This window comes from Channa argus, chromosome 17 (genome assembly GCF_033026475.1).
Source record: "Channa argus isolate prfri chromosome 17, Channa argus male v1.0, whole genome shotgun sequence".
NCBI classification, from domain to species: Eukaryota; Metazoa; Chordata; class Actinopteri; order Anabantiformes; family Channidae; genus Channa; species Channa argus.
Window position 1 is genome coordinate 16,123,853 of NC_090213.1, and position 23,329 is coordinate 16,147,181.

General features: G+C 41.7%; 2 protein-coding genes across 5 annotated transcripts in view; one reads left to right on the plus strand and one right to left on the minus strand.

Moving 5' to 3' along the window:
• Positions 1-11,015, minus strand: part of bcl11bb (BCL11 transcription factor B b) — a 30,135-nt gene extending 19,120 nt beyond the window's left edge. The window contains exons 1-2 of one of the 3 annotated variants that reach the window (XM_067482096.1): positions 10,277-11,015; positions 2,195-2,575 (exon numbers count right to left, since the gene is read on the minus strand). In XM_067482096.1, coding sequence (XP_067338197.1) covers positions 2,195-2,575; positions 10,277-10,340 — 445 coding nt within the window. In that variant the 5' untranslated portion in view covers positions 10,341-11,015. Of the gene's footprint in view, positions 1-2,194; positions 2,579-2,707; positions 2,836-10,276 lie in introns of those variants that run through there. The other 2 variants (XM_067482095.1, XM_067482097.1) reach the window with 2 other exon arrangements.
• A 4,799-nt stretch (positions 11,016-15,814) lies between these two features.
• On the plus strand, positions 15,815-22,984 carry ccnk (cyclin K). 2 transcript variants are annotated; one of them, XM_067482308.1, is made up of 11 exons: positions 15,815-15,952; positions 17,508-17,746; positions 18,056-18,137; positions 18,229-18,360; positions 19,380-19,485; positions 19,567-19,624; positions 19,962-20,131; positions 20,203-20,411; positions 20,587-20,617; positions 20,844-20,915; positions 21,372-22,984. In XM_067482308.1, the coding sequence occupies exons 1-11, from the start codon at positions 15,944-15,946 to the stop codon at positions 21,920-21,922; spliced, it is 1,659 nt and encodes a 552-aa protein (XP_067338409.1). In that variant the 5' UTR covers positions 15,815-15,943; the 3' UTR covers positions 21,923-22,984. The 2 variants fall into 2 exon arrangements, with proteins under 2 accessions (XP_067338409.1, XP_067338411.1); XM_067482310.1 differs by having other exon boundaries at positions 17,511-17,746.
• Positions 22,985-23,329: the final 345 nt, after the last annotated feature.

Below are 23,329 nucleotides of genomic sequence, written 5' to 3' on the forward strand. Positions count from 1 at the left end.
CCTTGAGTGGCAATCTAATGTGTTGAACAAAGCTCTCCTCCTCTCTTTCATTTGGGGCTTCGAGTGCTTTCATGTCCTGTTCTCTTAGTGATAAGCCGGCCTGTCGGTCTGAGTGACTAACTGACTGTCGCTCACTCACTAGCTCAGCCTAAGTGTTCATTCTCTGACCACCTAAAAGACAAAACACCATGTAAAATGCATTGAGTCTTCTTTATTGCGTAAGCTTCTAAATTAGTTTTCTGGGGTTTTTTTTCTGCTGCAACTGGCTTCTAGGCTGTTTAACCCTCATTACGTTTGCAGAGTATAACTGAAAAATTGGACAATTCACAAAAGCCACATCACTATCAAAAATGCATGAGATGCTGTCAAACTGACTGAATATTTATTCTTACTTTACAATCAATGTGCTCAATGTCTCCTGAGAAAATATCTGCATGTCTGACTCTTAAAAAAAGCGATGCCTATGATTTTTTTTATTTTCTGAAATTAGCACTGACATCCAAAACTGTGCTGTCACATATTGTTTGTGATCTCCCTCAATAAATTTTTTTCTTGCTACAGAAGATGGTGGCCACACACACAGCTGCTGGCCACACGCAGAAACTGTGCATGTGTGATGACTTCTGCAGTGATGACAACACAAGTCTACACCAAGCTTTGATTCTGAAATGAAAAAAACGTGTACATCTATAATCTGTGTCCAAGAAAAAAAAACATTTTTTCAATATTTCATACAGCGGCTTAACCTTAAAGGATCCTGCAAGTAAGTGTCTGCTATGCATAAGTGAATTATAACTAATCTAAATGTATAGGCTTCTTCTGTTACACAGTATACAGCAGAGCTGCTTTCCTGTTGTGTTTTAAATTTTGATGCAGATGCAATCTGATCACATTAGGTGAGAAAATGTGCTTACTGTAACAGTTTTTAGCACTCGAGTGTAATAAAAAACTGGTGTGCACCTGCTGTGAGGCCAAACAACCACAGCCTGCTGTCACAGCGTCTACATAAGGCCTACATTCACACGTTTCACTGATTCCTCTAGTCTACCATTGCTGTGCAAATATATTATGAACCAGTATAACCACTTAGGTTATTTGGATGTGTGGCCGCACTTGAGTAAGACTTTTTTCAAATATAGAGAACTGAGAACTGTGTGGATCCTTACTTTCACTTTACTTTCCTAACTTTTATTTTGAAGGACTGCTCTTTATTTTGTAAAAATAAAATATATGAACAACATAATCTAAATAATAATAATTCTCTTCTTGACAATTCACTTCTCATGACAAATTAGTGTAACACTGAGGGGACTGTGTGATATTTTTAGATGTAATTGTGCCCAGTAACTTTTAAAACAAAGCCATCTCTCTTCTCTAACCAAGTCTTCCTTAGTCTACTGGAGTCTGTGTAATCCTGGACAGCCTTCCTAGCTTTTGGGTGTGATGGTGACTGTCTCCTCTGATAACTTTGAACTGGTTTCCCTGCAGCACTGGCAGTCTACAGCTCCCCCCCCCCCCCCCACCCTCACCCTCTAGCCAGATGAACGGCCTTGCAGTTTTATTAATCCCCTTCTCCTCACCACGCACACAGATGAATTTTAATCAGCTTTCTTAACCGTTTTTTCATATGCTGCAGGATTTCTTTACAAACACTTAGACACGTGACGTACACTCACACAGCCAAAAAAACAAAAAACAAACAAACAAACACACACACACACACACACACAAACACACACAAACACACACACACACTGGGGGCGTCTCCTCTATCACCTTCTTCCTTGCCTTTCACAATTGGTTTCAGCTGAAGAAGTCCTTTAGGCCTGCCAGTGTGTGTTTGCTCTGGTGCATGTGCAGCGTGTGAGTGTGTGATGTTTTACTTAGAACGGAGCAGAATAGACACAGTACAGTTCTCGCTAGCTCTAATGAAATCATCCCAGGCTACATTAATCTCTGCTGAAGGCCACTGTCAAAATAACAAGCAGCTGGGATTCTTTAAAGAGACATATCTGTCTTGAACAGGTGAGGAGAGATGTGTGCATGTGTATGTTTTTCACACTATGTGTGTGTTGATGACATGTGCCTCTATACTGACTAAGAGAGCTCTCTTCAGACTGTGAGTCTGAGCAATTGAGCTTCATATTGGTTTGTTCAGTTCGCCTCCTTCTGCAGTGTGTTCCAGTCTCCATACCTCCTCTCTCCTGTTTGGGGCAGATCCCTTTGGCCGGTGTCAGCCTCCTCTCCTCATCCTCTTCCCCGCCGGGGGTCACTTGGATGCCCACCTCAACGGGAATGGACCCTCTACTCAGCTCCAGCGACCTGGCCCTAGGAGAGATGGGAATGCCATTGATGCCGCCGCTCTCTCCGGGCTTGGAGAATGACCCCGGTCTGCCCCCGGGTCCCCGGCACAGACGGCGCTTGTGCTCAATAAAAACCAGGATATCGCCCAGAGGGAAGTTGGTCTGGCACTGGCCGCAGGTCAGCAGATCATGCTCCCCAGGTCCTGCCCTCCGAGGGCTTGGTGTGGATGGCTCTGGAGATGAAGATCCCGCTCCCGAATCATGATTGGCCTCTGCTGAAGAAAACGGAAGAGGAAGGTAAAAGATGTCAGTGAGTTTGTTCCAAAGACAGCAAGAAGAAAGACACTGAGAGACGGGCAGAGAAAAAATATGCAGTGAGGTTTAGCTATCCCCGATAACATTACCTGATAAAAGCCATCTCTCCCTACCACATGAGATGATCATTAGATTCACAGTTGTGTCACTTTCATGGCATAAAACAGGGCCGCTGTAAACCTACAAGTGCCTAGACAAACACCTGTGTAGCTTATCCGTGAGAGATCTGCGTGGGTGGGACCCAGCTCATACAGTGCATGTATATGTGTGTCTTTGTGTGTATGTGCCTGTGTGTTTGTGTGTGGCCAGGAAGCTATTCATCTCACATAGCAGGCTGGGTTTCCGGTGAAGGCCCTCGCTGCACTAAGCTGTCATAGCTTAGACGGCTGCCTTCACCACGTGGGAGCCCCAGCTTGTGCAGAACAAAGTATAGCGTAGCGGAGGCCACATCCACCAGCATGTGTTGTTGTGCATGTGTGTGTGTGCTCATGTTTGTGTGTATCAGAGAAAAACACAGAGAAAAGAAAAATGAGAAGGAAAAATAACAGGAAGATGTCTAAGTGTGCGTGTACATGAATGGAGCTCCACACAGGTGAGTTCGAACACTGTATTCTCCACAGACAGAAAATCTATAAAGCTAAACCCTGGGTCCTGTTAAGAGAGTAAATCTCATTCTTCACAGATTTGACACGGTCATTAATAACCATTACACATTCTTTCCCCCCCTCCTCCCCTGTGGCGGAGACTCATTCCCTCAGCTTAACGTAAATCCCTCATGGACAACCTCCATTTTTTTTAGCACCACCTTGATGTACCAGTATAAAAATGTGTCCTCTTCTAAAAAGCCCGGAGGAAACCTGACGCTCCAGAGACTCTAGGGGCGTCTCAGTGAGTGGGTACCCAGGGAGAGGGGCTGATGCCCGGGAGAGGAGCATGGCAGTGCCTGCCTCTCTCTACAGCTCTTCCACTTCTATCACCCGCATGCCCCCCCCCCCCCCCCCCCTTTCACCACCACACGGCCTTCTCCTTGCCTCCCCTCTCTCTCTTTCTCCAAACATGACACCCTAATAATTGCTAAGATTAGACAAAGAGGGTGTGTGCTGGTGTGTAGCTATCGGAGCAGAGATCCCTAACTCTCTTATCACCCATCTCACACTGCCAGGGAGGCGCTGCTCCTCTAAACTTCCAGCCATAACCGTTAAACTCGGGCAGCCTGAATATTACATGCATTTTTACCAAATTTAATATCTCAGATTTGTTTTTTTTGGAAACTATGAATCCCCCACCCCCCACCCCTTTTCACCCACCTACACACACAAACATACATACACACACTCACACACGCACATGTTCCAGTCCACTCACTTCGCCCTGGAGTGATGATCCAATGCCAAATATCTTTTCTCTAAATGGCGATGTGTTCCTGGATGCCTGCCAAATAATTTCCATCTCATAATCTTTGGCGGCTAGGAAGGAACACAAACACATATTTACCTACAGTTCACAGTTTTTGAGCTTAATTCACATAAAGTAATGTTCCATGGTGCTCACACACAAGCCATGTATCTGTGCGCATGCATGCATACGTGCATATGTGCATTGCATCTAAGTAGGACCTTGCAGGAGATGTATCTGCTGACAACATGGCGCACCCTCATTTCTGACTTAGAACACAAGGCAGTTGGCATGAGACCCAGATCTTCATGTCATAAAAAGAAAAAGGCAACATCAAGTCAACGAGCTGACAGACACCTGGGCATTTGAACATGACTTTTTCCCTGTGAGAGACAAATAAAGTAGGGCCTGTTTGTTAACCTACGGTTGAGTAACATGGCCTGGGGACAGAAGGCAGTATTTAGCAGGCGTTGGCACTGTCACTATGCCACTGGAATATTAGTCGGACATCTTCTAAATAACCGCACCCCTCGCTGAAACTCGCTCATTCATTTATCCCGAGGCTCACCTGTGTGAGAAAAACACGTGTGCAAGAAGGAACTGAGCGAGGAATGTTTGCAGGAAAAAAAAATAAATAAATCAACCGTGGACAACAACAAAAAGTAAAAATGGAAACATACACATGAAAGAAAAACACACTAATGTAGCCTATCATCATGACAGACAGTGTCTAATTCCTGTGCACAAACTCCTATGTGAGACGAACATGCTTGATAGATAAGGGAGCATAGCAGACACACTGTCAAATATGCCATCGCTGAGAAGGCCTGATGATAGCAATGCAACCCAACTGTCTAACATGATACCACATATTCTTTATTTCTCTCTCTTGGTCTCTTTCCGTCTCTCTCACACACACAGACACACACACACACACACACATACACCAATCTAAATTCACCCAGTGACAGTCCTGCTACTCTGCCTTATTCAGTGTAAGTTAAGTCAGGCAGCCTTAGAGCACCCCCTATCAGTTTGATGAGGAGAGAGTCAGTCAGTCACTGCACTACTGCTGCTGCTGCTGCTGCTGCTGCTGCTGCTGCCGACGCCACTGCTGCTGCTGCTGCACAATATATAGCAGATGGGAGACACAGCTGAAGACAATGGCCCCCTTTCACTAACATTTCCATTTGTCTTAGAGATTGGAAAAAACACACTAAAAAGTACCTTATGAAGAAACAATATTACAAAAGGTGATGAATTAGTTTATTTACAGCAGAGTGTTTTTTGCTTAACTTCAAATATTAAACTGTCTGACACACACAGTGTTCGTAGAGATACATTATAAATATGCTGTCAAAACTGCTAAATGGTAAAGTATATGTGATATCCTCATCAGACATGGCCAGATAAAACAAGATAGGTAGGTAACACATGCCAAGGTGTATGTAGGAGCAGTCTGGGCTCCTGTCATGTCCTCTGACATTAATTGCTTCTATAAATCTCTCTCAGCCCTAATTATTGTGTCTGTCCTTATATGTTCTTATGTCTCATTGATGGCCCTTTTTTTTGTTTCACTGTGCCTGAGGTGGAGCTGAAGTCAAAGAAAAAAATTTACAACATGGTTGGACAAGTTCTACTCTGCCCCAAGTTTAATAAGAAACTGACAAAACGTAATTTTGCTTGATACAAAACATTTGCTTTTTTTTTTTTTTTTTTTTTTTTTTTGATGATGTGAATTTGATGAGTCTTCTAAATGGCATAACAGAAAACCGTGAAACAATTTTTCCACTGGCCCTAAAATCCTGACCTCACACAACATTTTAATACCAGCTGTACACTCTCGTCTACTGGTGAAAGGCAGAGTAAGGCCAGGGGGCACTTGTATGACAGTCGGCTTATACTATATGAGTTCAGACCTGTCTCCCTTTCTTTGTTTTCTCCTTCCATTTCTCTGAGCTAAAATTACATGCACACACACACACACAATCACACATGTGTAAACCCCACTGGGAAAGTCGGGTAAAGATTCACGCTGTCATTGAAAATAAATGACACCAGCAACGTTGCAGATGGTTGCAATCAAAAATTCAAACAACAAGCGGCCTCGCTTAGCCTATCCCTTTTTCTCGGCTGCGATTGCCAAGGAGAGCTGAAATAGTGCACATTTTGTAAGGCCGGGCCTGTGTGTTTCATTATCTTATCAACATTTAATCTGTAGCAGTCTCATTTCTTATCATAAATCTTAGATTATCAGCCTGAAAGTGTGCAAATTACGGCACTGCAACTGACTGCAACTTGTCACTAAATTGCTATAAATGACATGTAAGCTATGAGGCGTGACATTCCAATACATAAATCACATTCGCTAAACAATTTTAGAGGTATAATAATAATAGTAAAAAGGAGCTTCACAGCATTGCAAAATTGATGAAATGTGTTCAATAATATTGAAATATAGAAAGAAAATCTGAGAGCAGCCTGCAATGCCTCACAGTAAATCATAAATTGCTCACCAGCCATCTCCTGTGAGATTATCATCCGGTTACCACAATGTGTGTGAATATTTACTGTGGTGTTGCAGTGCGTTTGGTGGGTTTCTCCCCAGCATTCGACAGCCATATGGTGCGAATAAAAAAGAAAACATTAACTGTTTCACAAGTAGCATGCCAATTTTGAGAGTAAACAGTTATCATGAGGCGTTTCCATGGCTGGATCCAGAAAACAATTCCCTATAATAATGCTGATATTAGAAAAAATTAAATTCTAGTCTCGGAACAAGGGAGGCCTGTGTTGCTGAACACCAGTCGTTCCACATTAACATTTCAGTAATTTATGTGAATATTCCTATGATAGGTCTCTCTTCTTCATGGATGCGACTCCAAGATTAATCGTTTACTGAAAGAAGCTCAAAGAAGCCTGGAAGGGATGTTTGGCTTTTTCCCTGCAAGACTCCCAACAAAACAAAGAAAGTGCCATAAAGTGAAGGTGAAATTTAGCTTGTTACACGTGCATTGTTGGGGTAAATATCTTTGCAGTTTGTATACGTGGTCAGGCGAGTGATATGTGCAGTTTCACATGATGAGTCTAAGTCTGTCCGCTTGCTTTAGTGCACAGTTTGTGTGGATTCATTGCAGTTACACTCTTGATGTCTGGCCTGGCAAGTAAATTTTCTCAACAAAGTCTTCCACTAAAAGCCTGTCCAGAAATATGCTGATATTCAGGTTCCCTGCACTCCAGTGTCAAGCATGACCTATGGGCCCGTGGCTGCAGGGCACATGCCTGTGTTCAGTTGCACTGAATAACTCCTGATCTGACATCTGGTTGATGTATGTTGGCACCCTGCAGAAACTTCAATCTACTTGTGTAAGAAGAAACCTTGTGACTAGTCTTGACAGGTGATAACCGCAGGACTGAGCTGACCTAATAATAAGGTGATTTTAAAAAATGTATAAAAATAAACGGAGGTCCAACCTTTTTTTGACAGTTTCTGAGATCGTCTCCAACAACAACACTATGCATATTCAAAGCCCTCATTGTATGTTGACCCAGTCAAATTAAAGTTTGGTTTTCCCCTAGCGTTCCTCAGATCCTCCAGCCTGAGGTATGATCCTGGTCCTCCCCAGATCCACCCATTTTAAGGTAACAGCCCTCAGCGACATGCAGCCACCAAACATAGAATGATGGTGCATTACATTCTATTATTCATCACAGCTACTGATGTGGTATTGGCATTAAGATAGCCTGTGTGTATGGTAAGTGCTTTATGCAAATAAAAGTGTATCTTGGTGACAGATGCGCATTGTTCTTTCACAGGGAGAAAACAATAGCATGTAAATGATAATGCTGTTCACCCAGCTGTTAAAAGTCCAGTTCTCACAGTGCATTTGACTTCCTTAATGACTTTGTAAGCAAACAACAACAACCACAAAAAAGTACCTGCAAGTCCATTCATTCCTTAATCTTGAACTTGTACTTCTCAGGTCTTTGTCACAGCTTGAGGCCACAGTTCAACAAGCAGTGTGTATGTGAAAGAACAGGTAGAACGAGATTCAGGCCCTCCAGATGGCCAAACTTCCCAGCATCCTACTGTTCTCGTTTTAATTGTCACTTTAGCGCAACCTTTACAAGCACAACCTCAAACATTTGTGAGCATTTGCAAATATCTCAAACTTAAGGTTGTCGCTTGACATTGACAAGTTTTTTTCAGGACGGGTCAGCGGTGATTAAAAGAATATCTAAAAAACAGTCATTAAAAGCTTCAGGCAAGAACAGATGCATCCTGGAGGCATTTGAATACAGCTCCAGCTCAGACAAGGAAATTAAGAAATTTAAAGCTTATCTGTGACAACTAATTATCAGTCTAATTGCAGGAATCTACATTCAGCACCACGGGTTCAGTTTGAAGAATTTGCTGAATGTACAGCATGTGCTGTAAGGTTTTCTGTGACTAATATGCAAAAGATGTCAAACAAAGTGACCCATGGCTTAAAGGAGAAGAGGCAAATATTTAATGGTTAGTCCAAATTTGTACAAGTTCCCTACAGAGAAATGAAAACATGCAAAACGTTGCAATTATTTGACATAATTATTGCAGGTCAGTGTTAAACACGCACACACGCCTGTGGTAAAACGGTATTTTGCACAGGTGAAATATTGTATTGTGGTAGATCAACTAGGTCTCCACCTTTAATTAACTGACAGACAGCCACTGTGGCAGCAGAGAGAATAAACTGTCAGACCAATATTCAATGGGATCAGTATGTGTCATCTGCCTAAAATCTGAAGGAGACGCACCACGTTCTCATTTAGGAAATGAATGCACGAGTTAGAGCAAACATTTCGATTTCGTATTCGCTCTTTACGTTTGAAATTAACGTAATTATTTCAACTGAGAACTTGAGTGAAGGAAAATCACTGAAATGAGAGACAAAGTAAACGGAATAAGTGATTAGTGTAAAAGCTAAATGTGTCGGCTGGGACGGAATGCGCCGAACTCTTTTCAACACACACCAGATTGGCCAAAGATTACATCATGAACTTCTGCAATGAATTACCCAGATTAGGCCTCTATGAAATTGGATTTAGGCAAAGCAGAGCGCTGGGAGATGAAGGTTAGATTGATATAATTGATTTAAAATTGGATTACGCTACTTTTTAATCATATAGTCCAAAAGAAAATACTGCCTCTGATTTAATCTGCGCAATTTAATCACAATTTATGGTCGCAGCTCTGAGAGCTTCAAACAAGTTGTGACCTTTCGTTTTAAAATAAGGCATTAATAAAAGTTAAGATTGTTGTGAACTGTGTGGTGTTTTCTTTTTCTTTGTGATTGTAAGTGAAACTAGTCCACGATTTCATTTGTGTGTTTGTTTGTGTTTGTGTGTGTATTTGTTTGTGTGTGTGTGTGTGTGTGTGTGTGTGTGTGTGTGTGTGTGTGTGTGTCTCTCTCTGTATGTCTGTCTGTGTGTGTATGTCCTTAAAGTAGAGATAGGCCTGCATGTATTAAGAAAAATAAATTTAAGACCATATGTGTGTGTGAGAGACAGAGAGAGAGGGAGATTGAAAGTAGAAGAGAAAGCGAGAGGGAGATTATTTAAATTAAAATAATTTTAAATTAAGTTACAAGATGCCTCGTGCAGAGTTACAAAATAAATAGCCGTGTTCAGAAATCACTGAAGTGTTTTAACAAAGTACATAAATACAAACATCACCACATGTTGCAATAAGCTGGGGAAAAAAAATGCAAAAATTGTGCCTCGGTGAAATGATGGATTACATCCTCACACACGCGCAAAGCACGCACGTGTGCATTCAATCACTCTCTCACACACACACACTCACACACGCTTTGCCAGACAGTCCCACTGTAGTTGTCATAAGATCGTCTCTCGTAGTAAAGTGTGTGAAGCTGCAAACGCCGCATCGGAAAATGTCCCTGAATTGTGCTGATCATATTGAAACCCGTAAAACTTAACCCCGAACAGCCACTAAAATTCACTGTAAATGGAAGAGATTTTTTAAAAAAGAACACGATGTTTGTTATGTTGTGTCACATCATAAATGTATTTTCACAAATCGCAGTTATTGTCGGTAATTATGCGGCGCATTTACAAATAATAAAAAAAAGCATTGGGTATATTATTTGACTCTATTTTTTAAAATGCTTTATTTTTTCTGACAATCTGAATTAATAAGAATGTTGAACTATACATCCTTTGAACCAGAAAACCGAAGTGAGAAGCCTTTAACGAGCACTCACCTTGTATTGTCTCCCTGTGCGTCAACGATAAGTGCTGCGGGTTCACCTGCTTGCGGCGGGACATTGCCCCGGCATTTACTCTGGCATCGCCCGGTGAACGGCACTTGGAGTCGGCTTGAACCGTGGTGTCGGTCCTCTCTGGATCGCAGGTGACCAACTTTCCCTCCTCCTAATCCCTGTGCTGTTCACAGTCTTCTCCCGTAACTTCGGTTGCGGGTTCGAAAGTCGGACAGGAGCGCAGCGAGGATGGAACACCAGTTTGTCCCACAATGTCCTGCAGCGTCTTCAGAGGAACAACACCTGGACTGAGGAAGCCAAAGTGGAGTTTTAGGAAGCAGTTGGCTGCTAGCGACCAACGAGTGTGCGCAGGTATATGTTGTCAGTGACCTTTCGCAGATTAAAATCCTGGAGTGCCCACCTCTGCAGACACCGTTGTGACAGATGAGGAGCACTCCACCGGTGATGGGTACTGGATCTTATTTGGCTGCTTTCCCCTTTCTTAATTACAACGGTATGATTATATCATGTGGGGTTAAATGGCTGCTGTTTATTCGAGGATTCCCTACAGTCCTTCCATTTCAGCAGTGGTGCGCTAAAATGACCCTTTGGCACTGACTCCTCCTGCGCGTTTTGGCATTGGTGCGCGGAACGGCAACTCTTGGCTCGGGTGGCAGTAGCCTCGATGACTGAGACACACACACACACACACACAGAGAGAGAGAGAGAGAGAGAGAGAGAGAGAGAGAGAGAGACAGCGTGATCGAGAGAGAGAGAGGGAGAGCACGCGGGCAGACAAGACACCTCCTCCTCCTCCTCGTCCAACAAGCAGAGGTCCAATGTTTCCCAGCTTCCTACAGTGTCGAGGCTACTTCTTGTTGACTCACACGATGAAAGAGGCTCTGTTTGGGAGGACCCCGCATTTGTGTGTATGTGCACACTACATGCAGCCTCTGCTTTGCTGTGCGTGCGTGGTGAGTGTGTGGTTGGAGTTGCCTCCATACAGTGGGATGGGATTCAAGTTCAAGTCCGTCCGTGACGTTTGCGCGTCAGACACCGTGGACCGGACAGCACACAGGACGCTGGGGGCAGCTAGCAGGTGGCTTCCCGGAGCACAGGGCGCCACACAAGAAGTAATTACCACTCTCCGGTCCTTCCTAATTAAAAGACACACGGTCGTACTGTCTGCCTTGTGAAGCAGTGTGCGGCAGTCAGCTATAGTGGTCATTTACCCTAAAAGGTCATTATGACCATCAGTCTTCCCATTATGGCCCCTTTTCACTTTGCATTTCTCCTATAATCCTTAGTTAGTTTAATAATTGGCGTGTGAAGACGTCTCAGAGTCACATAAACAATCTGGATATCTTTAACTTAAGATAACTGACGCTCTTTGTTTTTATTATTGTGGCATTCTGAATTGCCAAAGAACTCGGGTGCACATGATCACTATAAATGCAAAACACATCCATTTCCTCATATTCAATCAAAGGGGACAAAACAGCATGCTGCAGCTTTGTTATTGGGATCATTTAAACATGTTGTGAGGCAACAGTACCCTCTGTTGGCACAGTCAGGAGACATACCCAACCTGTGCAGGGGTTCATGCCTTAACACAGCAGGTCCTACACTTAATCCTTATTTTTAGAATGAAGCCTTCTTAATTTGCCATTTATACAATTCAGAATCAGAGAGAGTGCTTCAAGAGCAGATCAGGTTCACTCAGAGGCAATTAATGGCACTAATGGGCAATCATTCTGCACATAATCCACTGTATTCACTTAGATCAGTGTATGCACCGAGAAGCGCTTTGTACAGGGTACAGCTCAGCTAAGAAGGTACTCAAGTTTCTTTTTTTACCTTACCATACAATTTAAACATGCTCAGTACTTAGGTTCAAATACATTGTTGAACAGAAATAAAAGCCGGATACCGGCCGTTTGAATCTGACACTGTTTCCTTGTGGATCAGCAGAGAAGTGTGCAGATATAGCAATACATTTTATAGTCTGCCATTAATAAAACATGGTGGGCAATTTTAAGAGCATTAGAAGTTTGATTGCTTCAGGGCAGGCCTAGGGGACTTTCAGGACAGTAATTATTTATATAAATGAAATGTCATCTCAGCTCTGGCTCAAGTAGACATAACCTCAGCAGACTCCACAAGGAAACACAACAGCTATCTTTCACAGATAGGCTGAAGATGTTGTTAAGCATATTGCTTTGACTGGGGCGCATAAATTCGGGATGTGATATTACATGAAATGTCTTCTTCTTCACATCGGGCCAAGAGAGCAACAGCAGTTGTGGACACATCGGATGCTGAAAGAAAACATTATCCTGAGTTCACACACTCTGTCTTGCCATCCCTGCTGGCTGCAAGCAGCTTCCTAATCCTTACCCGTGGGTTTCTCAATAATACATCAATGTCTCCATTATAGCTTGTATCTGCTGGCTCCGGGCAAAGGCAGTTTATGTTGGGTTGCACAGGGCCAACATACCACAAATACCCTGCTTGTGGACACAGGAAAGGTTTTAAGTCCAGAGTGTTGCCACTAAGGAGATCTGCATCTTATGTGGTAAGTGGCATCGCCAAATGGGAGGTACATGAACACACCGCAGGGCATTACCTACACTGGAGATAACAAAAGGCATTATGTTTGCATTTTTGCCCTTTTCTGAAACGACCCATTCCAAGCACTTCATGTTAAAAGATTTTTTAAAAAAAAAAAAAGTCCAAGGACAAAGTTAAAGTTGAATCTTTAACATCCTCCTGTCTTCTACTTTTAATGTCTCTTCCATCTGTCTGCTCTCTGTAGAATACAAAAATATCAATATCAGAATAAACAGGCCAAACTATATGAAAGAAAAGTGCACACAGTGCAGTTTTTAAGAACAAAAAGAGGTGTTCTGCAGGTTAGGTGTGCAGCAGTCATTTTGATGTGTTTAACCTCAATGTGACAGGACTGACATAAACAATGAAAGGTCCACTCTAGGATGGTTCATGATAATATGAATATTGCTCTGGGATTTAGTCAGTGCTTCATTATGCAATGTTTAATATTAATAAAGAAAGTACAAGTATATATTATTCATAAGATGATTTACTATGGTTCATATGTGTGTGTGTGTGTGTCTGTGTGTGTGTGTGTGTGTGTGTGTGTGTGTGGACTTGAGTGACAGATTGAGATGCTCCCTTGCTACGGGCAATACAACTAGATAAGGCTCTTACTTTTCTACAGGACACATCCTTGACAATTTCTCCCACAGTTGAGAGTATTTGTCCGAGCACGGGTGAATATATAATGCATGCAGATTCCAAATTTTAATATGGAGGAAGTAAATGATTCAATGCTGGCTGTACTCTGAAGTGAGGCTGGGAGGGGAATGAAGAGGGCACACAATGTGACTCGTAGCCTACATACACTCTAACATTTAACGAAACATAGATGATTATCATCCATTTTTGGCGATTTGAACCTCAAACATCACAAAGTTATTTTCCATGTAACTATTTTTTGTTTTTTCTTAGTTACCATAAACTCCTCAATTACACATGTTTTATTCCAAAATCTAGTAAACATTACTACTCCAGCTGGTTGTCTGCATTTCAATGCCTACATACAATATTTATGAAGAATATCAATGATATTTGTGGCATTTCTTTTATGTTATGTTTTTAATGCCACAACTGACAAAACATTCAACAAAAACTTAACTCATTACTTCAGTCTTACTTTCAGCTAAACTTATCTGTAAAACCAGAAGATACTAACCAATTAGTCAAACTTCAAGAATGCCTAAATGATATAAAGGCCTGGATGTCCTATAACTTCCTACTTCTAAATTCAGACAAAACTGAAATTATTCTATTTGGGCCTAAAAATATAAGAAATATACTGTCTAACAATATAGTTACTTTAGATGGCATAACTTTGGCCTCCAGTGCAGCTGTGAGGAACTTTGGAGTTACCTTTGACCCCAGAATGCAGGTTTCCTGTGGAACCAGCTTCCAATCCAGATGCGGGGGGGCAGACACCCTCTCTATTTTTTAAGACTAGGGTTAAAACCTTCCTTTTGATAAAGCTTATAGTTAAAGCTGTTCAGTTAACCTGAACTAGTCAGAGTTTAGTTGTTATGGGTTTAGACTGTTGGTGGACCCTCCCAAGTGTAAGTTTCTCTCCTCTCTTTTCTCTCTCTCATACATTTACGTGTCAACACCGCATTCTATTAGCTTTGTGTCTTCTCTCTCCCCTGGTTGTGCTTCTCCCTCTCTGCCTCCTTCTCTGTCTCCTTCTCTCTGTCCCTTTCTGCAGGTGTCCCCGGCTTTGGAGCTGTGTGTTTTCCAGTGTGCAGCTACTGGTCCTACCAACCTGCCCGATGTTTGGTTGTTGCTTTTTGTTGCTCTCTTTTCTTTTCTCTCTCCATTTTCCACTCACCCCAACCGGTCAAGGCAGAGGGCCGCCCACCCTGAGACTGGTGCTCCTGGAGGTTTCTCCCGTTAAAGGGAGTTTTTCCTCTCCACTATTGCCTATGGCTTGCTCAAGGGGGATTTGTTGGCTTGCCTCTACATACTTGTATATTCTGGACTTTGTTATGTAAAGTGTCTTGAGATGACTTTGTTGTGAATTGGCACGATATAAATAAAGTTGAATTTAAATTGGTTGTTGATAAAGAATATATTTCTGCTGATATAGGGCCAGATTTATACACATTTGTAGGACAAACAAAATTAAAACAGTTCAATAGAATACTCCCACATTGTCTCATTCAAGTTAAAGCCACAGTATACAGCTTTATGGGAATATTCTTTTAGTAGAAACGTGGTATAAAAGTTATTGGAGAGGTGCTGTTAAACTTAAACCCAGTTAACAGTCTGCAAGCAGAGCAGAGAAATGTCCTTCTGAGTAAGGTTCACACCTCTAACCCACTGAATTCTGCTTGACTGCTGAATTATCTAGCATTCTTAAAAAAGGGGGGGGCTAGAAAAAGTAGCATAGCAGGAAGAGGGAGGCCTGAATAGAATGAGTAGATGAGTAGATTTTGAATCTCATACTACTGCAAATTTTATTTCCAAAAGTCCCATATTATAGCTTCTTTTTGTAAAATATGTATGGAGTTAAGGTAAATGGTGTTTGTGTTTATAGCTATTAAATAATTAATAATTTGAAACATTTTTTAGATTAATTATTTCATAATACCAAACTAACTAAATTAACTACCAAATAAATTTTTTTTAATAATAATACTAAGCCACAACTGATTTTTCAAGTCATATGGTCAAATCACAGACTGAATCAGTCCACAAGTAAATCTTTGCCTCCCTCTAGTGGATATTTATTTAACGATTACTATTCTTACTGTATGAAAAATCTATTGTCATCATACTTAGAGAAAAATACCACATTTTCACAAGTATTTATGGCGTGGGGGTTTCTAGTAGCAGCAGTATATCTAAATAAATTAGACAACTTAAGGTAGGAAAGCAAAAGTAAAACAAAAATGCAAAGCACACGTGCGTCAGATATAATACGTAATGACGTCTCACGTACTCCGTAATGGCGGTGTCCTTGTTACAATGGGGACTGTAGATCACTTGTTAGCCAAGTTATTGTGAAATACTGCGGATTTTTGAATCATTTGTCGTTTGTGGGTGACTTACTCTGACGACTACATGTTAAAGGTAAGAGTGGCGTATCACTATAAACAGACTGACAATAATCGGGATGATTCTAACTACTTTTGACAGGTTGCATTGCCCCTAGCCTTAGCGGTGTTAAGACCTCGAGTGGAGCAAGTTTGCTAAGCTAGCTGTGTCTAGTTAGCTACCCAGACGCTGACTGACGGAGACTCAGCTCCTGAAGTTACAACTTTGACTGCTTTGTCTAATTCCAAAGTTGTATTATTTGTAGTTGAGTTATGTGATTGACCGACATTAGCCACACGACCCTTGGTGTCTACCTGCACATCTAAAGTCCTGCTGTCGCCGGTTTTTTAGTGCTAACGCTACAATGAATGCTAACGTAGCTTTGCTAACGCTAAGTAAGCTAACAGTAGTTGATGTTATCGACGTGCTAGTTTTGTACATTCGGGAAGCTCGTCTTTGCAGACATTTACACCAATATAACTAGCTGTGCCGTTTATGCCGTTTAATTATTGTATTTTGTGCATAGCTACAGGATTAATGTCGGCCGCATGTAAACTTTACACAGCAATGAATAACAGGGAATGAGTCATTTTACGTCCTCAACAGAATATTTTCCCCTTTTGCTGTTTTCTCGTTCAAACTCAACCGCTAGCGTTGTAACCTTGACAGAATCTAATTTTGACGAAATGCAGAATCCCCCATATTTCACGCAGAAAAGGCAAAAAAAAAAGGTTTGTTAGTTGAACAGCGTTATAAGGGCAGTGCATGAAATGGACTGGTTAAAATATTGTAGCTTCATACATTGCCAAAATATGAATGCATGAACAGTTAGATGGAGATTCTTACACGGACAGTGTATATGTCACATCATGAAGCATTGAAGCTTTTCATCAAATTGGTTCACTCAACGGCAAAGCTTCTTGAGGCTTCATTTGCTCCATTAAGCCATCTACTGGACAAAAAGAGTTAAACAGGTCAAGCTATTACAAAGACATCCATGGTCACTGTAATATGGTCTGTGTATACTTTTTGAATTGAATTGAATAAATCTACTTTCCATGATGTCAGTAAACATGCACCTGTATTCATGCAGTGTGTATTCGTCTGAGATTTAAACGTTATCGTTTTGAAATTTCAATGGCCACAACAGGAAGTGAAAATAATGAGAGGGTGAGGATAGTGAATGGGCTTGGGTTAACTTGGGGAAACCCTTTTTATTCATTTTTTTTTTTTTTCAGAAATAACAATTTTTCAACAGTTGTAGGACTTGGGTGATTTCCCGTATATTCCGAATGGCTGGCGAAATCACGAGGCATGCAAAGTCCCATCACTACTCATTAGTTGAACGTCGGTGTTAGAAGCTGGAAGGCACCTGTTCACTTTGTTTTTCCCCACTCCACCCTCCTCCAAGATATGTTCCAGCTTCTGATTTATTAAACACATCTGATCCAGGTGATCAGCAGTATGCAGGACAGTGCAGGGCCCTTGAGGACCACTGGTTTAATCCACCATTAACCAGCGCTGTTAATTTGTTTTAGTCTTACTTTTGAACACCAGATTGGTTGTAACTGCAGTCTTTTTGCCTCGTTAGCAGTCCAGTGCAGCAGGTCCATCGAGTGTTGCCTCTCCTCAGCCAATGAAGGAATCAAAGGAGAACTTGTCAATGACTGGCCAAACAATTCTGGACCACATCAAGCCATGCTGGTACTGGGACAAGAAGGATTTAGCCCACACTCCGTCACAGTCCGAGGGTCTGGACCCTGGCACCGAGGCCCGGTATCGACGAGAGGGAGCCCGCTTCATATTTGATGTTGGAACCCGACTTGGCCTGTATCCTTGATTGATTGATATGAAAACGGGGAAAAGGATTATAAAATAAATCAGTGGCAAAACTGTGCCTAAACTGTAAAGAAAATGAACCTCTTAAATACTGCATCATGTTAAGCATGTTTATTTTTATGTTTTAGTTTTACAGCTGGGAAAGAGATGCATGTAAAATAGTTTACATTTGGCTGTGCACAGTCAAAGTGGAGCATCGTTTGTTGGAATGTATTAACATACCTGCCAAAATCTGAAAACATTGTGGCAAATGTACAAATACCTATAATCTGGTTCTTTGATATCCTTGACTAATGTCAGACACTATGACACACTAGCAACTGGCATAATTTATTTCCACCGCTTCTACATGTTTCACTCCTTCAAGCAGTTCCCCAGATATGTAAGTGTTATTTATGGTTAAGCTTATTTTGCCTCAATCCTAAAAGTGGTATAAATGTGTAAAAGTGTTGTTATAATTTGTGTCTCAACAGGTGACGGGTGCTTGCTGTCTTTTCCTGGCTGGGAAAGTGGAGGAAACCCCAAAGAAGTGTAAAGACATCATCAAAACAGCCCGCAGCCTACTGAATGACGTGCAGTTTGCCCAGTTTGGAGATGACCCGAAGGTGCAGTTGTTTGTGTTAACACTGGGTGCTCTGTTTAAAGACAACATGCTCTGAACCTTACTATTTTAACCTAATAATTCACAGTAATGATATCCTCATATTTATTAAAATCATCTACTGCGATTTAATAAAATAGAATAAAACTAAATGAGTAATGGATGATCTCATAATCCGTTTTTGCTTTTGAGGTTTTTAAGGCTAACTGGCTTTGAAGTTTGCCAAACCAGTCTATAAGGAAGCAACATTTTGTTTCAGCTATTTCAGCAAAAACACTTCAGCTTTTTCAGCTTTGCTTGGAAAATCCTTTCTTTGCCAAAGCATTAACGATGCATTTTCTTTGTGGAAATGCTTTTATTTGTTTCCTATGATTACTAAGTTTATAAAAGAAAATAAGGCCTTAAGCCTGTTGCAAACCAGTGTTACAGAGCCCTGCATTAATATCACACGGCCTTAGAAAAGAACAAATTAAAAACAAACATACTGTTAAATCTGTCGCGACAATTAGCCATATTGTAACCTTACTTTGTAGGTATCAGTCTAATGACTAAATGCTTTCGTGGAATCTTTCTTAGATAGGGTCCACTTACTCCAGCTAAGTAAGTTCCTAAAGATCTTGACCAAGTTTAATCACAAACAACATTAGAGAAGATGTGCATTGATGTTTTTAAAATAAATTTAAAATTAGGAGGGAAATGTTTGGTTTGAATTTATGTGGAAAAGTATGTTCTTATCTTATTTGGGTAGATGATATTTCCAGCCCATTATTAAATCAAGATTTGATTGATTAATGTTAAACTTATCAGTTGAAAACTGATGTTTGGGCAGCTATTGAACATGTGTGTGGTTTACTATAGCTTGATGAGTTCCAGTTACTCAGAGTACATCAGGAGACCTGCTCAATATTGGTTTTATATGGAGCTGGAAATGATCCCAAACCCCCAAAAGACTGTTGTGATGTTTTTGTAGGAGGGTAGTAGTGAGCAGTCCTTAAATCATCAACTTTGGTTTTCTTTAAACAGGAGGAGGTGATGGTGTTGGAGAGAATCTTGCTCCAGACGATCAAATTTGACCTGCAGGTCGAGCACCCCTACATGTTCTTGCTGCGCTATGTCAAGCAGCTCAAAGGTGAGTATGTCATCTAATCCACAAATGGTGCCAAATTTTAGTGCCCGCAAGTCTTGATTTTTGTTTTTTTTATTGTTGTAGGGGAGAAGAATAAAGTGTGCAAGGTGCTACAGATGGCATGGACCTTTGTTAATGACAGGTGAGCAGCAGGAACTTTCTGTAATGCAGTGTATTGTGCATGTGATTTATTTGACATTTAACTTCGTCACCTAACCTGTAAAATATGTGTGTCAGGCTCTACAGCATATGAGGTGTTTTCATATTTAGTGTATGTATAAACCAGTATTTAGTGTACAGGGCCTAGCGGTTTAAGACACATAACCACAATGACCAGGTCACCAACCCCATGGCTATTCCTGTCTGCTTCTCTAAAAGACAAAATGCCAAACATAATTTCAAAAGAGGATACAATAAGACATAAAGATGTTATATGTAATTGAGATATGATTGAGTCGCATTGCCTGTGTTTCTTCCAGCTTGTGCACAATGCTGTCTCTGCAATGGGAGCCTGAGATAATCGCAGTTGCCGTCATGTACCTGGCTGGCCGTCTCTGTAAGTTTGACATCCAGGAGTGGACGAACAAGCAGTCTTCACGGCGCTGGTGGGAGCAGTTTGTCCAGGACGTCCCAGTTGAGCTGCTTGAAGGTACTCTTTCTAAAAGCCACCACACGTCATAATCTCTTTTCAGATTTCAACAAAAACATGTTGTCTTTTAGACATTTGCCACCAGATCTTGGACTTGTACTCCCAGGGCAACAAACCCATTCCTCAGCAGATGCAGGAGAAGGAACGTGCACCTGCTCCTCCGACCCCTGCTCCTCCAGTTCCACAGGGACCACCTCCAACCACAAACCCTCCTCCCCCACCACCAAAGAAGACTTCCCCTCAGGGGGGCAGCCCTGCACGCCAGCTCAAACGTTCCCATGTGAGGCTTGAATTGCATTAGCTGATGACTCTGCTCAGAGTCCACTGCAATCTGAGTCCAGATTTCTGTTTTTATTTATTTAAATGTACATAAAGTGGCAGCGTTTGTGTATGTGATTGTGACACAAAACACAACAAACCTCAAAACTGACTATTTGATTTCATATTTCTTTCAGACATCTCCAAAAGATGAACCAAAGGCTCCAGGTAAGACTCAGTTCTGCTCATTTAGGTTTTAAAGCACGTGTAATTCAAATATCTCCAATAGAAGTTGAATTAACATGACACCAGGTTGATTAAAGTCTACAAATTCTACTGCATATTCTGTGTGGCTGATATTTCCCTGGCAGGTTTTGAGGATTTTATGTATATTTGATCCTGCACCAAAGCTCATACATTATTTTTCATTTTGACTGGTCTCTTCAATTTACAGAACAAGTGGGATCAAAGATTCTTCGACTGGAGAGCCCCATGCCCCCTCTCCCTACATCACAGCCTCCCCCCGGTAACGGTTCTTTACTCTTTCAGAAGTTAGAATGATTTAGAGTTGGGGTACAGTTTAGGCTCTTGCTGGCATTCTGTATATACCCAACTGTCTATTTACATGCACCAGCAAATAGGCCCAATAATATGCAGCTAGGACCCCCTGCCGGAGACTCAAGCTTGGAAAGCAACTAAAAGTCTTTAATCTTCTCAGTCTGCTTACATAACCAGTAGCATGTCTGTACATTATGTTTATGAACACGTGCATACTCCTAACCTCTTCCAGACCAATCTGATTAGTGCTTGAGCCTGATAATGAGACCTCCTATGAGGCTCAAGCCTGGCAGTTTTGGTCTGGGTGTCTGGGAATGAGCAGGTTATTTGAACTAAAGTTTGGTGTGAATGAGAAGCCTTGTGTTATTTATGAGCACGATTATGTCAAATCTTCAAGATGTTGTTTTCTCTTTGCTGTTTCCAGACCGAAAAGCTCCTGCTCCAGCTCCTCCCATGGAAGTGGAAATGGCAAGTGAAACGGCCCCCCCTCCACCACACGCTCCCCCTCCCCACCAGCCTCCACCTTTACCACATCGGCCTCCACCGCCTCCGCCTTCCAACTACATCATGTCCACTACCAGCTCCTACATGTCTGGAGAGGGCTATCAGAATTTGCAGTCCATGATGAAGACTGAAGGCCCCTCCTATGCCCCAATGCCGCCCAGCTATGCACCTCCAATACCGCCTTATCACCCACATGCCTATCCACCACCAACAGCACCACCCCCAGGCCCTCCACCTCCTCCATCCACCTACCCACCACCGAGCTTAGCCCCAACCTATCCACCTCCAGGCTACAACAGTTACCCTCCACCACCGCCTCCACGTATGCCACCTGGCCATGTACCCCCTCCAGGAATAGGCCTTCCCCCTAATGCGTACCCTCCTCCACCCCCTGTAACCCCAGGACAGCCACAGGTGCCCCTACCCCCTCCACCGGGCATGCCACTTAACCATGGAGGGTGGATGAGATGAGAATGTGATAAGTCTATGAACTAAAGCAGTGCAGAGCCAAAACTAGAGAAAGACAGCTCTCCGGAGTATTCACACATACAGCTTCAAAATAGCTGGCAGCTTCTGGTCTCTCATTTGTCTCATCTCTCATGCAAAGCCAGGTCTTATTTGCAGTGAATAGCCACAGTTGTTGGCCCAGCGTTTTGAAGCTGTATTTCTGAACAGCCCACTGGTACAAAGAAGGATGTTTTTTTTTTCACCTCCAGTGGATGAAGGCTCGTCAGTAAATACACTTGAATATAGTAGTGTGGTCTGGACAGTATTGTTATAAGAACCAGAAGTGGTGCTGAAATAAAGTCGGTAATATTTTGAAAAAGTGAGGTAAACATGCTGAGGATTCTACTAAGCATTGCCAGTTTCAGGATCTTATAACAAACACTGTCCACTTATTGTTTTTGTTCTGGGAATGTACCAGACGATATAAGCTCCTTCAAATTAGTTTTGTTTTCGTTGTCCCACATGCTCACTAACTGTATGAGGGGAAAAATATTGAATTTTTACTCCATCTTTTGAGTGGATCAAAGGTTTAGTTTTATTTCTACCAGTGTTCAAACCCGATCTTGTGTTTTGGTTTTCCCAAGTTTCCAGTCATTCAGAGGTTTCTTTACTCTACATTCCCAGTGTGAGAAAACAGTTTTGAGACGGTTGATTACGGGAAGACGTGGAGAGAAATATGCTGTGTATTCAAACATGTTCATGAATATACAGCATGTTCGATCATGCTGCGAAGTCTTTGTCTTATTACATTTTATTTTGTAAGAACCCAGTTGCAACAATATTTCCTGTTCCAGAATTAATCTGCACTGCAGATATTAAATGAACTTTTCAACAGGAACCATGTCTAACACTGGACACTGTAAGGTATATTTGTACATATCTGATCTTTTCATGTAGAGAAATCCTTGAGTTTCTATCCATATGTGCCTTAGTCAGCCAGGCTTCTTTTCTGTATCCTGCACACAGCTATGGTTTTGTGTCTGAGTGGTACTTAGGACAATAAAGACCTGTTTTTCCTACTGTCAACTACACCATGTGATTTCAGTGTTGATCAGAATATTGCCACAGGACTTGCCATGTGGTTCCTGACCTTTTTTAATCTAGCAAACCTCCAGCTATAAAGGACTATTCATAATCAGAAATGAATTAAAAAAAAAAAGATTTATTATTTAGGTCTTTCAATCACAGCTTATTAGTTTTAGCTGGCATCAGTTTCATTTTGAAACTTACACATTAACTATCCATTGGCTTAAACATTTTTTGGGTGGTCTGGTGGCTCACTGGTAGAGTATTTGGTTGGGCTGCATTTGTTTTATTGGGAAGGCCACGGGCTCAAATCCCACCCCACCAGGTGTTTGACTTCCAGTATTG